This window comes from Macaca mulatta, chromosome 7 (assembly GCF_049350105.2).
Source record: "Macaca mulatta isolate MMU2019108-1 chromosome 7, T2T-MMU8v2.0, whole genome shotgun sequence".
NCBI lineage: Eukaryota > Metazoa > Chordata > Mammalia > Primates > Cercopithecidae > Macaca > Macaca mulatta.
In genome coordinates, this window is record NC_133412.1 from 21894881 (window position 1) to 21913210 (window position 18330).

Consider the following 18330-nt stretch of genomic DNA (forward strand, 5'->3'; position numbering starts at 1 on the left):
TAGAAGGAGCAGCATGAGTAGAGGCCTTGCAGCAGAAAACAGCACAGTGTGTTTGAGAGCTGTTTGTAGTCTGTAATTAATGGAGCACTGGATTTGAGAAGGGATACAGTAAGAGAGCTATGAGGAAGTCATATTACAGAGCTAACATATAAGATGATGAACTTTATTCAAGTGTGGGATAATTGAAAGTTGTTGGGTTTTTTTCCCCCAAAGTGAAAGCAAGTTTATTAAGAAAGTAAAGGAATAGGCCAGGCACGGTGGCTCACACCTGTAATCCCAGCACTTTGGGAGGCCAAGGCAGACAGATCATGAGGTCAGGAGTTTAAGACCAGCCTGACCAACATGGTGAAACCCGTCTCTACTAAAGAAAAATACAAAACTTAGCTGGGTGTGGTGGCATGCGCCTGTCATACCAGCTGCTCTAGGCAGGAGAATCCCTTGAACCCGGGAGGTGGAGGTTGCAGTGAGCTGAGATCGCGCCAGTGCACTCCAGCCTGGGTGACAGAGCAAAACACTGTCTCAAAAAAAAAAAAAAAGAAAAAGAAAGAAAAGGAATAAAGAATGGCTACTCCATAGGCAGAGCAGCCTTTTAAATTGGTGAATAATATGATCAGATCTATGTTTTATAAAGATCACTTGGGCAATAGTGTGTACGCTAGATTCTGAAGAGGCCATAGGCAGGTAGAACAATTAGTAGACTTGTAGTCGTTCCTGTGAGACTTGATGAGACCTTACTTGTATTAGAGAAGACAGGAAGGATCAGAGAATAGAAAATGGACACATTTGTGATGCAGATTGGAAGTGAAAGAGAATAGAGATGAAGATGACACAAGAGTAGAAGATTCAAGGAAAATAAAGTTCCTGGGAGATAGATAATTGAATGTTATTTGGGCCATGCTGAGTTTGAAATGCCATGAAATAGTTAAATAAAAATATTCAGGCCGGGCGCGGTGGCTCAACACCTGTAATCCAAGCACTTTGGGAGGCCAAGGCGGGCGGATCACTGAGGTCAGGAGTTCAAGACCAGCCTGACCAACATGGAGAAACCCTGTCTCTACTAAAAATACAAAAAAAATTAACCGGGCATGGTGGCACTTGCCCAGCTATAATCCCAGCTACTGGAGAAGCTGAGGCAGGATAATTGCTTGAACCCGGGAGGCCGAGGTTGCAGTAAGCTGAGATCGCACCATTGCACTCCAGCCTGGGCAACAAGAGTGAAACTCCATCTCAAAAAAAAAAAAAAAAAAAAAACCAGTAGTAATATTTTCCCCTCATGCTGAAGTAAAGAATCTCTGAAGGTGTGTACATCTCTGAAGGTCTGTACAGAAATAGATGTCTGGGGAAGAAGGAGTTGAAGTTTGATAGAGTTTTTTCTTGGAAGGAAGAGATGGTGTCATTAATGAGATAGTTCTAGTGGAAGGGACTTGGGAAGAATAGTGAAGGTTTACAGTGATATTTTCTTTCTCTCTCTCTCCCCCCAACCCCGCCCCCTTCCCTCTCTCCCCACCTCTCTCCCCCACCCCTCTCTTTCCCCCCTTCCCCTTCTCTCTCTCTGCCTCCCTCCCCCACCACCACCTCTCCCTATCTCTGTGTCTCTGTTTTATTTGGATTATGACCAGTCTTTGTAATTGTATTTTTTGTTCCATAGCTTGGGACTAGGGTCTGAGAAGTCTGTTGGTTACATTGATTCAAGAGGGATTTCTTGATGGATGACAGTGGTGGAATGAGGGATCAAGGATACTGAGGCTGCCAGTTTGACAGTGCGTTTAAGTGATACACCATGAAGTCTAACTAGATGAGGAGGGCTGAGAAGAAGTGTTTGAGGGATGTGTTTGGAATTAGACTGGCCTTTATCAAGTTCGAAGATCACATATAATGGGAGTATGAGATATATAACTTGAGGGTTAGGAGGTTGTGGTAAGTGGTTAACACAGTATTAGAATTTTAGGCTTCAGAGGTGAAGTTTCTCAGTGTTAATGTCCAGGTTATAGCCATGGTAGTAACTGATATAGAACAGTATGAGTGAAGATAGTTGGAGCTGAAGAGGAAAAGAACTTTGAAGATTAGTCATTGGATGAGTCATTGACATCATCTGTAATAACAACTAGAAAAAATACTGTGTTAAATAGAGCAGTAAACTACTAGCTATGTATTTGTGATTGAGAGGATTCTGGCAGTAGATGGTAAGTGCCAGCAGTGAGGATAAGTGAAGAATTATATAGCCATGTGACATCAGTCTCAAAAGAGCAGACATTTTTTGCACATTAGTGGAAAACCAGTGATTGGATAGTAGCAATGGAGGTAAATGAATTCTGATTCAATTCATATATTGGGTATGGGAGAATAAAGAACATTGAGGGAAGGGTATCAGGAAAACCTTTTAGGAAAGAGGTTAAACTTAAAGCAACAAGGTGAGAAGGAGTGTTCTGTAAGGAAGTTGAGAATATTGGAGATTAATTTTTTTTGTTATTTTTGTTTAAAGTGACATTTGGACGATTCTAGAAGGAAATGGAAAGACTTGGGATTATTATTATTTTTTTTTTTAATTGAGACAGGGTCTTGCTCTGTCACCCAGGCTGGAGTGCAGTGGTACGATCACAGTTCACTGCAGCCTTGACCTCCTTCTGGGCCCAAACGATCCTCTCACTTCAGCCTCCTGAGTAACTGCTATCACAGATGTGCACCACCACACCCAGCTAGTTTTTATATTCTTTGTAGAGACAGCCATGTTGCCCAGGCTGGTTTCGAACTCCTGAGCTCAAGCAATCTGCTTGCCGCAGCCTCCCAAAGTGCTGGGATTACAGGTGTGAGTCATCATACCTTGCCCAGTCTTTGTTATTGAGATGGAGGTTTGGCTGAGAAATTATTCTTCTATCTTTTAATTAAAAGGTTCTCATGATTAGGGGAACAGTTAGCTAATTTTTTGATACCTCTGGTTGAAAAATTACAATTGCACACATGACAAGGATGCAAAAACTTTGCTCACAAATGTTACTCTAGCCTGTAAGTCTTTGTTCTTCAGTGTTTGAAATAGCTAGCAAAGATTCTCTAAAAAACAAAATCCTCGGCTTTGTTCCTGCAGGAATGATCAGTCTAAGTAAATATATTGTACATTGATGTTGCGTTTAGTTTTTCTAAATAGTTGCGTTTTTAAATGGTGATAGTACACTGAATCATGATTTCAGGAACATCAGGATCAGATTCTCCAGGACAGGCTGTGGAAGCTGAAGAAATAGTAAAACAACTTGATATGGAACAGGTGGATGAGATCACTACCAGTACTACTACATCAACTAATGGAGCAGCTTACTCAAATCAAGCAGTTCAAGTGAGACCATCAATAAACAATGGTTTAGAAGAAGCAGAAGAAACAGTTAATCGTGATATCCCACCCCTTACAGGTGAAGAAAATTTCTTTTCTTATACATCTTCATGAGTAGTTGATAAAAAATATAGTATTTCAAATTTTTTCTTAAATGAGCAGACTATATGCATAGATTTTTCTTCCTGGAAGTTCAGAAAAAATTAAAATTGGAAACAAAACTTTGTCCCAAAAATCCAAAGTCATTTTGGAATTGAAAATTTTTTAAAGATTTTGACTAGGTATTAGTCATTTTACAGTTTAATTATTACCACTAATCTTACTGCTTGGAGAAATTTAATACAACTAACAAAATATATGCTCATGGCCGGGCGCGGTGGCTCAAGCCTGTAATCCCAGCACTTTGGGAGGCCGAGACGGGCGGATCATGAGGTCAGGAGATCGAGACCATCCTGGCTAACCCGGTGAAACCCTGTCTCTACTAAAAAAATACAAAAAACTAGCCGGGCAAGGTGGCGGGTGCCTGTAGTCCCAGCTACTCGGGAGGCTGAGGCAGGAGAATGGCATAAACCTGGGAGGCGGAGCTTGCAGTGAGCTGAGATCCGGCCACTGCACTCCAGTCTGGGCGACAGAGCCAGACTCCGTCTCAAAAAAAAAAAAAAAAGTATATATATGTGTGTGTGTGTATATGTATATGTGCTCATGTTTATGAACATCGTTATTATTATTGCACAAGTCTTAGACCCTTATGTCTGAGGTCACTACCTAGGGGCAGTCTCATACCTTCAGATTTGTTTGATTACGTCGATGACATCCCCCCAGAAAGTGCTTCTGTTCCTAGATCTCCCCATATACCTAACTTTGCAGCCTGACTTGGAACCTTATAAAGGCCAAACATAATTATTGGGTTTCGGAGCCAGTTGTCCCTGAAATGTGGAAACACATGGATCAGGAATTTATTACTTCTGAGTACTGTGGTGGATAGACAAGGTACAAGATGGAATTGTGTTCCACCATTCTTAAAAGCAGAAATAAAACTGAAGAAGGCTATCTTCTTATTAGGGCATGGAGATTTTATCTTAAATTTGTTTTGTTTGTTTGTTTGTTGTTGTTTATTGTAGTACCAGGTATTTGAGAGAGCCCAGTAAATATATATTAGTTAAGAAACATAGTTTGGGGCCAGGCATGATGACTCAGGCCTGTAACCCAGCACTTCAGGAGGCCAAGGTAGGAGGATTGCTTGAGGTCAAGAGTTTGAGACCAGCCTGGGCAGAAGAGCCAGATGCTGTCTGGGGTGGAGTCTCACTCTGTTGCCCAGGCTGGACAGTGCAGTGGCATGATCTCGGCTCACTGTAACCTCGGCCTCCTGGTTGAAGCAATTTGCCTGTCTCAGCCTCCTGAGTAGCTGGGAATACAGGCATGTGCCACCACGCCCAGCTAATTTTTTTTTTTAACTTTTAGTAGAGACGGGGTTTCATCATGTTGACCAGGGGGTCTCGAACTCCTGACTTCAAATGATCTGCCCACCTCGGCCTTCCAAAGTACTGGGGTTACAAGTGTGAGCCACTGTGCCTGGCAAAAAAAAAAAAAAATTTTTTTAATTAGCTGGGGATGGTGGCGTGTGCCTGTAGTCTTAGTGACTCTGGAGGCTGAAGTGGAAGGATTGCTTGAGCCCAGGAGTTCCAGACTGCTGTGAGCTATGATTGAGCCACTGCAATCCAGCCTAGGCAGCAGAGCAAGATCCAGTCTTGAGAAAGAAAAAAGAAAAAAAGAAGCATAGTTTGGTTTAAGGAAATAGAATATACAGATGGTTCCTGAGTTACAGTGGTTCAGCTTCCAATTCTTTTACTTTACAATGGGTTTATCAGGGTGTTAAATGCATTTTGACCTATGATGTTTGTGACTTATGATGGGATTATTGGGATGTAGCCCCAACATAAGTCTAGGAGCATCTGTACTTCTCTCAGCTATGAAAAGGAAACTTTTAAAAAAGTAATTGACACAGCAGAAAACATTTAAAGAAAATATGATACAATTATGAAATTTCTATATAATGCAATCCAGTAATACCAACATGAAGAGACAAGCAGCAAAATAGGAAAGGTTTATTTTAAAGTCATCAAATAAAAGATTTATATGTATAATGTTAAATTTAGAATTTAAAAATAATACAGAATCTAACAAGCAAATCAATACAATTACATTCATTCTTTTGTGGGTACTATTTGCAATTTAACCCACCTTTAACCCATCATTTTATGCTTATTACTTTACCCAGTGGTATAAGACTAATGAAGTAAAGTATAGACTAAAGTTCAGGGCTTTGGCTTCCTGTTTGATGTTTGTTCTGTATTTTCATGCTGCTGTATAAGCCTTTGTATTTCTTTTTTCTGACAACTATGAGGATGGAGAAAGGATTTCTGTAACCTTAGTGGTTTCTAGAAGGGAAAATTAAGATATACTGTAGTTGTCACAGTCATTCATTTATTCCCCCAACATTTATGAGCGCCTATTTTTTTGTGATGGGAACTGTTGATGAATTGACTCCTGAGGAGTTTGTGATCTAATTGAAAAGCCAAATATAGAGAAACATCACTATACAGTATGGTGAATGCTGCTACAAAGAAGTGAGCTAAATGACATGGTATGTCACATTGCAGTTACTCTGATTGGGATGATCATGAGAATATAGATAGAGGCATTTAGTATGAGTGACAAAGTATTCGTTTCCTTAACTTTAAGAACATAGCCAAAGAGAACAAGAAGGTAGGAAGCTGGCAGCTGTGTTACTTTGGACAACTTATTTAAGCTCTTGAGATAGTTTCAAAAACAGTTTTCTTAGCTTTAACATGGTTTTTGTAATACAAAGTTTTGCAGGCTAAATGAGATAAAGTATGCAAAATGCTTAGCATATAAACACCTAACAAATATCCTTGGCTGGGTGTCATGGCTCATGCCTATAATCACAGCACTTTGGGAGGCCGAGGTGGGCAGATCACTTGAGCACAGGAGTTCGAGACTAGCGTGGGCAATATGGCAAAACCCTGTCTCTACAAAAACAAACAAACAAAAAATTAGCTGGGCTTCATGGCTCGCACACCTATAGTCCCAGCTACTTGAAGGACTGAGGTGGGAGGATTGCTTGAGCCTGTGAGGTCAAGGCTGCAGTGAGCTGTGTTCATGCCACTGCACTCCAGCCTAGGCAACAAAGTGAGACCTGTCTCAAAAAATAATAGTAAAACAAATAAAAATACTCTTTCATTCATCTGAGATTAATAGGAACTTGAAACAGTAAAGTTGTTGGAAGATATATTTTCTTGTGCTAATGAATTATTGGAAGCATAATGTCAGAGATGAACAAAAATTCTGCTTTACATCTTATGTCATCCATTGAACATACACACCACGTTGACTCTGTCTCAAAAGATGTTAACACATGATAATTGCACAAAAGATTAATTTTTGTCTTGAAAGACTTACCATTTCATTTCTATAGAAAGATTATAGAAATTTGTATTGGGTTCCACTTTAAATTTTTATATCTGAGACATTACCTATTTGGCTTATAAGTTACCTTTGTCTTCTTATATTTAAGTTATAGTTATTGTCTTGGAAAATTCCCAGCATGATTTTTTTTTTTTTTTTTTGAGACAGAGTCTTACCCTGTCGCCCAGGCTGGAGTGTAGTGGAGCAGTCTTGGCTGACTCCAAGCTCCGCCTCCCGGGGTCACGCCATTCTCTTGCCTCAGCCTCCCGAGTAGCTGGGATTACAGGCGCCCGACACCACACCTGGCTAATTTTTTGTGTTTTTAGTAGAGACAGGATTTCACTGTGTTAGCCAGGATGGTCTCAACCTCCCGACCTCGTGATCTGCCCACCTTGGCCTCCCAAAGTGCTGGGATTACAGGCGTGAGCCACCGCGCCCAACCAGAAAATTCCCAGCATAATTTCTAAAGCTCTGTCAAAAGATAAGCTCTTAGCTCAAACTGGGAATGAACAATGGCATGCAATATAGAATTACTTCTTGATCATTTTAAGTTGTTTATAAATTAGAAGTAAAATAATAAGTCTCCTAAGGAGTGATTTTGATCAGGTATGGTGGCTCACCAGCACTTTAGGAGGCCGAGGAAGGAGGATCTCTTGAGCCCAGGAGTTCAAGACCAGCCTGGGCAGCATAATGAGACACTTTCTTGTCTCCACAAAAAATTTTTAAAATTATCCAGGTGTGGTGGTACACCTGTAGTCCCACCTATATGGGAGGCTGAGGCAGGAGGATCGCTGGATCCCACGTCAAGGCCACAGTGTTTGCTCCACTGCACTCCAGCCTGGGCATTAGAGCAGGACGCTGTCTCAAAAAAAGGATTAAAAGAACGATTTCTCGCTGGCGGAGCCCAGATCGTGCCACTAGACTCCACCTCAAAACAAAAAACGAGAAAATAACAAAATGTCTGTATAAAGTAGCATTTCTTAATTAAATAATTTTTTTTTTTTTTTTTTTTTTTTTTGAGATAGAGTTTTGCTCTTGTTGCCCAGGCTACAGTGCAATGACACAATCTCAGCTCACTGCAACCTCCGCCTCCCAGGTGCAAGCGATTCTCCTGCATCAGCCTCCTGAATAGCTGGGATTACAGGCATGCGCCACCACACTCAGCTAATTTTGTATTTTTATAGAGATGGAGTTTCTCCATGTTTGTCAAGCTGATCTCGAACTCCTGACCTCAGGTGATGCACCTGCCTTGGCCTCCCAAAGTGCTGGGATTACAGGCACCCGCCACCACACCTGGCCACATTCCTTAATTTTTTAAGATCATAGTCTTGGCTGGGTGCAGTGGCTCACGCATCTAATCCCAGCACTTTGGGAGGCCGAGGCGGGCAGATCATGAGGTGGGTGGATTATGAGGTCAGGAGATCCAGACCGTCTTGGCTAACATGGTGAAACCCCGTCTCTACTAAAAATACAAAAAATTAGCTGGGTGTGGTGGCATGTGCCTGTGGTCCCAGCTACTCGGGAGGTGGGGCTTGCAGTGAGCAGAGATCAGGCCACTGCACTCCAGCCTAGGAGGCAGAGCGAGACTCCGTCTCAAGAAAAAAAAAAAAAAAGATCATAGTCTTGAGATTCCTGGGAACATACAATTTTTTTAAATAAGTCTTCAGAGGGTTCATGAACTTTTTAAAGACTGTTCACAGGCCGGATGCGGTGGCTCACGCCTATAATTCCAACACTTTGGGAGATCGAGTTGCACGGATCACCTGAGGTTGGGTGTTTGAGACCAGCCTGACCAACATGGAGAAACCCTGTCTCTACTAAAATCAGCCAGGCGTGGTGGCACGCGTCTGTAATCCCAGCTGTTCACGAGGCTGAGGCAGGAGAATCGCTTGAACCCGTGGGGTGGAGGTTGCAGTGAGTTGAGGTTGTGCCATTGCACTCTAGCCTGGGCGACAGATCGAAACTCCATCTCAAAAATAAAAGCTACATTTGGGTCTGTTCTCAGCGTACATTTACTGACTGTGTGTATGTACAAGGCATTTTATTCACTATTACCCCTATAAGAGCACCATGAAATTTTTTGGTGATTACATGTAAACACCATGGATTTTTTGGTGTACATTTTTGTAGTAATAAGTAGTAGATTTTTTCTTAGCTGATAAACATCTTAATTCTAGCCATGATCTGGTTTTCCTTTTTTTCTATAGTGGTCATTTTCCCCTTTAGATCTAAAGTTAGATCTATATGTTAATAAGTTGACTTTTAGGTGTTGTGTACAAATTATTTCTGTCTTTAAATACACAAGGCTTTAGGAAGATCTTACATAGAAGCAGTAAAAATGTATATTTCATGAAGCATTAAGTAAAAGCAACATTTTGTCTTTCACTGTGTTAAATAGCACCAGTAACTCCAGATAGTGGTTACTCATCAGCCCATGCGGAGGCCACCTATGAAGAAGACTGGGAAGTATTTGACCCGTGAGTTGCTTTTTTCTCTTTCTTTCCTTTTTGGAGCATGGTGAAAGTAGGTTATGTATGTGGATTGGTGGCTAAATAGTATATTGCCAAGATATGTGACCTGTAGGTATTGAAACTTTTACTGGGGCTGGGTGCAGTGGCTCATCCCAGCACTTTGAGAGGCCTAGGCAGGCAGATTGTTTGAGCCCTGGAGTTCAAGACCAGCCTGGGCAACATGGCAAAACCTCGTCTGTATAAAAAAATACAAAAACTGGCGGTACACGGTGGCATACACCTGTAGTCCCAGCTATTAGGGAGGGTGAGGTGGGAGGATCACTTGAGCCCAGGAGACAGAGGTTACAGTGACCTGTGATAGAGTGAGATTGTCTCAAAAACAAACAAACAAAAACAGCTGTTACTGATTTACAGATAAACTAATTTGTATATTTTCACTTTTATTAACATCTTTTCTAAGTTTCGTTTTCTGGGTTAACTGCTTTATAGATTTTTAAATGGGCTGAACTTAGTAATGTTTTATATTTATAAATAGTAAAATGTTGAAATTTTCTTAAAATCTGATTTATAGCTATTATTTCATCAAACATGTCCCGCCACTGACAGAAGAACAACTAAATAGGAAACCTGCTCTTCCATTGAAAACAAGAAGCACACCGGAATTCTCCCTAGTTTTAGACTTGGTAAGTATATTATCTGTAGAAGTAGAGAGAATAAAGGGGTGAAATTATTTTTTAGAATCATACCTATGTTAGCTTTCCCCTTCTTTTGTCGGGATCATGTTTTCCTGAAGGACCAAATATAATTTGGGTCAACTGAATTAACCATATGCAAGACCATAAGCCTTTTCGTATTCTTATTTTTGCATATATGTTATACCAGTGCACTTTTTATTAATAGTCTCAAAAGCACACTTTCTTTTTTTTTTTTTTTGAGATGGAGTCTCGCTCTGTCGCCCAGGCTGGAGTGCAGTGATGTGATCTCGGCTCACTGCAAGCTCCGCCTCCCGGGTTCACGCCATTCTCCTGCCTCAGCCTCCCGAGTAGCTGGGACTACAGGTGCCTGCCACCACTCCTGGCTAATTTTTTGTTATTTTTAGTAGAGACAGGGTTTCACTGTGTTAGCCAGGATGGTCTCAACCTCCTGACCTCATGATCCACCCGCCTCGGCCTCCTAAAATGTTGGGATTACAGGTGTGAGCCACCATGCGTGGCCCCAATATGATGTCTTGATGTGATTTGAAAATTTGTGCCGGGCGCGGTGGCTCAAGCCTGTAATCCCAGCACTTTGGGAGGCCGAGGCGGGTGGATCACGAGGTCAGGAGATCGAGACTATCCTGGCTAACATGGTGAAACCCCGTCTCTACTAAAAATACAAAAAACTAGCCGGGCGTGGTGGCGGGCGCCTGTAGTCTCAGCTACTTGGGAGGCTGAGGCGGGAGAATGGCGTGAACCCAGGAGGCGGAGCTTGCAGTGAGCCGAGATCACGCCACTGCACTCCAGCCTGGGAGACACAGTGAGACTCCGTCTCAAAAAAAAAAAAAGAAAATTTGTATTTTAGGGGCTGGGCGCAGTAGCTCATGCCTGTAATCCTAGAACTTTGGGAGTCCGATCTTTGGGCAGAAAGCCAGGAGTTTGAGACCAGCCTGACCAACATGGTGAAACCCATTCTTTACTAAGAATTCAAAAATTAGCTGGGTGTGGTAATATACGCTTGTAATCCGAGCTACTCACGAGGCTGAGGCACAAGAATCACTAGAACCCAGGAGGCGGAGGTTGCAGTGAGCTGAGATCATGTCACTACATTCCAGCCTGGGCAACAGAGCAAGATTCTGTCTCGGGGAAAAAAAGAAAAAAAGATATTTTAGGGTACCAGAAAAGCTTTGAAAACGATTATCTCCTATCGTTTGCTAATGAAATTTAATATATAGTCACATTTCCCCTCTGCATCTGATTTCTTATTAATTTTGCATTTTAAAAATCTGTTTACTTTTTTTTTTTCTTTTTGAGACGGAGTCTTGCTCTGTAGCCCAGGCTGGAGTGCAGTGGCACAATCTCAGCTCACTGCAACCTCCACCTCCCGGGCTCACGCCATTCTCCTGCCTCAGTCTCCCGAGTAGCTGTGACTACAGGCGCCCGCCACCACACCCAGCTAATTTTTTGTATTTTTAGTAGAGACGGGGTTTCACCGTGTCAGCCAGGATGGACTCAACCTCCTGACCTCGTGATCCACCCTCCTCGGCCTCCCAAAGTGTTGGGATTACAGGCGTGAGCCACCGCGCCTGGCCATCTGTTTACTTTTTTTAAGGCTGGTAAAATGAAGTAGTGGGATTGGGGAAAGAACTAATTTCTTGATATTAGTAAAAAATGTATCTCATATCATATTGGAAAATATTTTATTATTAAGCATTTGTTACTGGTACCCTATAATTGGAGATGTGGTTTAGTTCTCATAGAAGATTTATTTTAGCCAGGCACAGTGGCTCATGCCTGTAATTCCAGCACTTTGGGAGGCTCTATTCAGCCCAGGAATTTGAGACCAGCCTAGACAACATAGTGAGACCCACGTCTCTACAAGAAATGAATGAACCTGATGGTGAAAGCCTGTAGTCCCAGCTACTCAGGAGACTGAGACAGGAGGATCCCTTGAGGCCGGGAGTTTGAGGCAGCAGTGAGCTACAATTGTGCCACTGCATTGCAGCCTGGGCAACAAAGTGAGATCTCATTTCAATTTTAAAAGGAAAGAAAGAAAATTTATCTAGGTCAGGCACAGTGGCTCACGCTTGTAATCCCAGCACTTTGGGAGGCCAAGTCGGGCAGATACTTGAGTCCAGGAGTTTGAGACCAGCCTGGCCAATATAGTGAAACCCCATCTCCACTAAAAATACAAAAATTAGCCGGGCGTGGTGGTATGTGCCTCTAATCTAACCTACTTGGGAGGCTGAGGCGGGAGAATAGCTTAATCCGGGGAGGTGGAGGTTGCAGTGAGCCCAGATCGTCTGGTGTTTAGTGAAATTGTATGAAACACAATTTATGAGATACTAAAACATCTACTTAAAGTAAGATGCTTTATAAAAAGTTGGAGGATGAGGAGTTACATGAACAGAATATATATTTTTAATAATTAGATTCTACACTTACATTTGCTAATTGTAAACAAGTAACATGCATGTGGGTTTAACTGAAAGTTGGTTTGGCAACTACAGAACTCAGAGCCTTGCTTCTCAAACTTGAGCATGTGTCAAAATCATCTGAAGGGCTTCTAAAAACAGACATTGTTGCCAGGCACCGTGGCTCACTCCTGTAATCCCAGCACTTTGGGAGGCCGAGGAATGTTCCTGAGGTCAGGAGTTTGAGACCAGCCTGACCAACGTGGTGAAACCCTGTCTCTACTACAAATACAAGAGTTAGCCAGGCATGATTCCTGGCACCTGTAATTCCTGCTACTCAGGAGGCTGAGGCAGGAGAATCGTTTGAACCCAGTAGGAGGACGTTACAGTGAGCTGAGATAGCTCCCCTGCACTCTAGTCTGGGCAACAGAGGGAGACTCTGTCTCAAAAAGAAAAACAAAACAAAACAGAGATTGCTGAGACCCGTCCCGTCCCCTGAGTTTCTGATCATCAGAAGTGAGGTTAACATTTGCGTTTCTAACTAGTTCTCAGATGATGTTTATTCTGCTTGCTGGCCCAGGAGCTACACCTGAGAACTAGTGACTTTACAAACTCTTATCCCAAATTGCTATGCCATATATAGTAATATATTATAAATGTAAAATTCCACATATGAGTGGGCGCTTTAGGTTTTTGGTGATTAAGAATACGTAAAATTATCCTTTGAAGTTTCTTTTACTATCTTGTTTCATTCAATATGTGTTTTTTATTTTAAGGATGAAACACTAGTGCACTGTAGTCTAAATGAGCTAGAAGATGCAGCACTTACTTTTCCAGTCCTTTTCCAAGATGTCATTTATCAGGTAATTAAAATTTTTTTGATGATTTTTGGCCTGATAACATTCTGATAAAAAAAATCTTTTGTATTTTTTTGTGTATGTGACATTAAATGTGTTTTCCTGTAGCTGTATAATGGATTTCATCAACATTTTAATGATTTATTAACAAAATTAGCATCATGCTAGATATTACATAAAACAACATTAATTTGTTACTCAAAAAATGCTAACTTTCTTACCTTGAGATCTCAGCTAGTTTTGTAATGTGTTTGCCAGCAGGTGGAGGCAGGAGCACTGACATCATAGATCCTCAAGAGGAACTTGCCAGGTTAACTCCTGGTGTTTTTGTTTTTGTTTTCCAAAAATCCAATTAATACAAAGAAAACTCATTCCTTGTTGATCATTTTATTTCCTGTAGTAGTAATGTGGTCTGTGAAAATTACACTTTAGTACATCTCTTTTATAATTAATCTCAGAATTCCAGGACACTCTTCTAGTTATTGTTTTACTTAAGGCCTTTCAGTTTAAGCATTTCTGTCTCATCTGTGCTGATGGACAGGTAACAGTGCAAAATACAAATATCATTAACATTTCACTGTGGATTATGTGTGCTGGCCATAGTTTTTACTTTAAGGTTTTCCCATTATTATAAGATTGAGTTAATAATATAAGTGAATACACTTTGAAAATTGCAAAGTGCCTTTTTGTTTTGGAGGTTGTTATTTAACTAGCATTATTGGCATTATATAATAGTTGTTGAAAGATTGGGGATTGAAGTTTGTTGTCTGTCAAGAGGGAGCCAGCCTAAAGATTAACTTAGTAGAGTCACAGAGCATTTGCCATGTGGATGATGAAAAGGTGTTTAGTTGTTTATGTGCTCTTAAAGGCAGTTAGAATGTGGTTATAGTTTTCTTGGCAGATAATAGTTTATGTCTCACAGAAACCATGAAATTTAAGAGTTAAATAGAAGTTTGTGGTTCATGGCTACTTTAACCTACTTTGTCTAGTAATGAGTTGTAAGAGAATTTATTTTAGTTGTCAGTTCTAGTTTTAACCTAGGGTAGGTATTGTAGCTATGGCAATAAATATTTGAATACTGAATTCACTTTTTATGTAAGCTGATTTTAGTCCTGATATATAATCAGAGGGTAAGCAAAATATACATAAAATTAAAAGATTTAAAGATTTTTCTGTTCCCTTTCAAAACTGATTATTGTTTGGTTTAAGACAAGTATTTTTCTTAAGACATTTTATATCAAATTGGTTGTTCTTGTTTAGTGGACTTTAAGGACAGGAGTCCTTGTGGCAGATGTAACTAGTGTAGTGATATCTTAGTTTTCTCTTTTAAGCTTGATAACCTTGTTGGGGTTTTTCTTTGTTTTTTGCTTTTGGGTTTTTTTTCATGATTGCATTTGAAAAAAAATGGCTTTAAGGCTTTGAATTTGGAAAGGAAAGCTATTAATTGAAAAATATAGATAATGATTTTGAGATGACTTCTTAAGCTTCTAGGTTTGAAAGTGAAATTTCTTACAGATGGTTTTTGGTCGTTTATGTAATTTTTAGTAGTGAAATAAGAAACTTAAGTAGGTAAATTTGATTCTTCCCTTTTATATGAGCATTTTTCTTCAGTATGATCATAAAATTGATTTTTTTCTTACTGCTTCAACCATTTCTGCTTTAACTCTCTTTTTAAAGTTCTTATTGTTTCATGTGGATCTGGATAGTTGTCTTATTTCGAATTAAAAGCTTCTAGCAGCATATATGACTAATTCAAAAACTATATATGTACTGCATCTACCTCTGTGGAATTCAAAGAACTCTTTTTCTTATATATTCTGAATTACACTTGCTGAAACTGAAAAATAAATGATTTAGCCTAAATGAGAGCACAGAGCAGGTAGTTTGAACCTTATAAGCTATAGAGATGATTGCATTTTAATACGATTTAGTTACCGTATCACAGACAGAGTTTAGTTACTTTTCAGTAAATTTTTTAGGATATCCGTAGTTAATATTGCGTACATTCCCTTGGATTTCTTGTTTTGGCATAGCCATTCCGTCTTTAAAAAAAATAAATGAAGAAATCTTTGGGTTAGGGTTCCCCCAGTTTTCAGACCAGCAAGCTCCCTTTAAACAGGGAATGATGTCTTTTAAACTTTCAGTGGTGTTGTCTCCATCTACTGGCAAAGAAGAAATATACACAAGGGTCTGAGATGATCTAAGAGATTTTGGAGAAACCACATTATTAGGTAAGATGTAACTTAAATATTTAACCACTATACTATGATGTGGCCCACTTAAAGGTAGAAATCTGTAAAGTACTGCATATACTCTTTATTTTTTAAAAAAATGTATTGAGGTGAAATTTACATGACAAAATTAGCCATTTTTAAATGAACAGTTCCATAGCGTGTATCTGTATATTCTTGAATGTTAGTTTTATAGCATTTACATATATATGTATATATATTCTATATGTAAAGATCAGATTATTCATCTGAAAGCCAGATGGAGTGTCCTCTTAGGACTTACTTTACGTTTTCTTTCTGTGGTAAATTTGTTGTTTGACCTATAACTAATTTTAATTCTACATGTTATTTCTGTTTCATTTCAAAATAATTTAAAGTAATTGTATTATATGTTTTAATAATTGTCTATATCAGGGGTTGGCAACCTTTTTCTATACAGTAAATATTTTAGGTTTTGTGGTCCCTGTCATGACTGCTTTTTCTGCTATTGCAGCATGAAAGTAGCCATGGACAATACATAAATGAAAAAGCATGGCTGTGTCCCAGTACAACTTTGTGTACAAAAATCAGTGGCAGGCTGCATTTGGCCAACTGGCCATAGGTTTGCTGATTCCTGGTCTAATAATTATGAGAGTATATACAGTAAATTTACATATTCAAATTGTAAGTAATCAAATGTTCATCAAAATTCTTATAAATGTATGTAGAAAATTTAAATTAGATCCACAGTAATCTGGTTGTGGGTCTTTAAAGTTTTTTTAAAATCAAAGTTTGAGGGAAATTTGAGGTGGCCACTACTCACATTTAAAGATTGCCTGACTTAATGACACATACTCTTTTTCTGGTTGTTATGTAGGAATAAACTTGGTTAATGCAAGTCTTAGAATTTGTAAGCAGGTAGATTATTCTAAAGTAGTACCTTGAGGTGTAATTTGAATTTCATTTCTCTAGGGGATTTAAAAAACAAACCTGAAAGATCTATCTCAAATTAAAATTTGATGTATGTTACTACTGACACTATGTGGAGTAGACAGATTGTAGTTTCTATATGGAGAAAAAGTCATTTGAAAGGAGAACCTGCTTTTTAAACGTGAGGAAATGGCACTCATATAGGCAAAATTATAGGCTTTTTGTTTGAAGGGGTCTATTTTTCTTAACTTGGTTTTTTTTTTTTTTTTACATTGTTTTATAATCAGTTATTAAGAAAACATGTATTCATAAAATGGTACAAATGCATTTGATATCTGGAAAAACAAGTGCATGATCACTTTTATTGCACATATTTAATTTTTATATTTAGCCTATATTGGCACATTGTCAGGAAATCCATCTCGTGGTGTTACTCAGTTAAGAGGTCTCCACTGTATTTAGTTTCTGTTCCTGCAGATCCACCAATTCAAGACTCTAGGTCATCTCACTCCCTCTTCCATCCCGAAGATGACTTCTATCCACAAGCAGGACTGAATCAAAAGACATTTTTCACTTAGCTCTTGAGCTGAACCACCTCCTCAATGACCTTCCTCTGTCTCCATCAAGAACTGGAGCTCAGTTTTTTGAAGATGTAATAGAGCTACTCAGCCCAAGTGTGGCTGATTGAAGACAAAAAGAAGATACCTCATATGTTTCACCACAGTGCAGCCAAACGTAACTGTGTTGTCCAACTCCTCATTCTGTAAAGCTTGGCAGGGGCATCTGATTTTTGACTCTGTTCACCAATAAGACTTTAGCCAGTCAGTGGCTTTCTGAAGATCAGTAAAATCAACAAACTTTGGGTCAGCTGTCCAGAAATCAGATTGTGGTAAGCACTCAAGGACAGATAGGATCCCTGTAGGGAGCTACTTGTAAAAGATGCTTTGTTTTATTAGTAGAGGTTGCTTTTATGGGAAAAGTTGGGGGAAGAGGTGGATGGGGAAGGCCACGGTTAGCAAAGCTTACCCGCGTCCCCATTCTTTCAGTTTTCTTGGGAATCTTACAGCTTAGGATAATTTTCATACCACAGAACAAGAGAAGTAGGGCCAGGTGCAGTGGCTCACGCCTATAATCCCAGCACTTTGGGAGGTCGAGATGGGCAGATCACCTGAGGTCAGGAGTTCAGGATCAGCCTGGCCAATATGGCAAGACCCCATCTCCACAAAATAAAACAAAAATTAGCTGGGCGTGGTGGCGGGCGCCTATAATCCCAGCTACTAGGGAGACCGAGGCAGGAGAATCAATTGAAACCAGGAGGTGGAGGTTGCAGTGAGCCGAGACCACGCCACTGCACTCCAGCCTGGGTGACAAAGCGAGTCTCCATCTCGAAAAGAAAAGAAAGAACAAGAGAAGTAGAGGGTCAGTTGCTTCTGTCTCCTTTTTACAGTCTTTTCTAGAAAAGTGAGCTTTATTTTTGCTTCATGAAGGAAAGAAACCAGTCATTTAAATTTATAATTTTGTAGTAAATACCTAATTTTTTTCTCAAGTTCTGATTTAAATTGATACTAACCAGCATGCACTTTGTTCTTGAGATTCATAAACTATATTTTTGTTCTATAAAAGTAGCATGTATATTTGTGCCTTAAAAAAACAACATTTGAGGCCAGGGGCAGTGACTTGCTTATAATCCCTGCACTGGAAGGCTGAGGTGAGAGAAATGCTTGAGCCTGAGAGTTCGAGACTGGCCTGGGCAAGATAGTGTGAGATCCTGTCCCTACAAAAAATATCAAAAAATTAGCCGGGCATGGTGGGGGAGCGCCTATAGTCCCAGCTACTCGGTAGGCTGACGCAGGAGGATTGCTTGAGCGAGGACACTGAGAAATCAGACAAACATTTCAGGGTCATAATTACATAGCATGGAGGATGACACCAATATTTTAGCTTG

General features: G+C 40.0%; 1 protein-coding gene across 3 annotated transcripts in view; it reads left to right on the plus strand.

Moving 5' to 3' along the window:
• The window catches only part of CTDSPL2 (CTD small phosphatase like 2), a 109935-nt gene that overhangs the window by 67711 nt on the left and 23894 nt on the right, over positions 1 to 18330 (plus strand). For all 3 annotated transcript variants that reach the window (NM_001266809.1, XM_028850444.2, XM_077938369.1), the window contains 4 exon segments: positions 3186 to 3401; positions 9207 to 9285; positions 9851 to 9962; positions 13165 to 13251. In NM_001266809.1, the coding sequence (NP_001253738.1) occupies positions 3186 to 3401; positions 9207 to 9285; positions 9851 to 9962; positions 13165 to 13251 (494 nt within the window).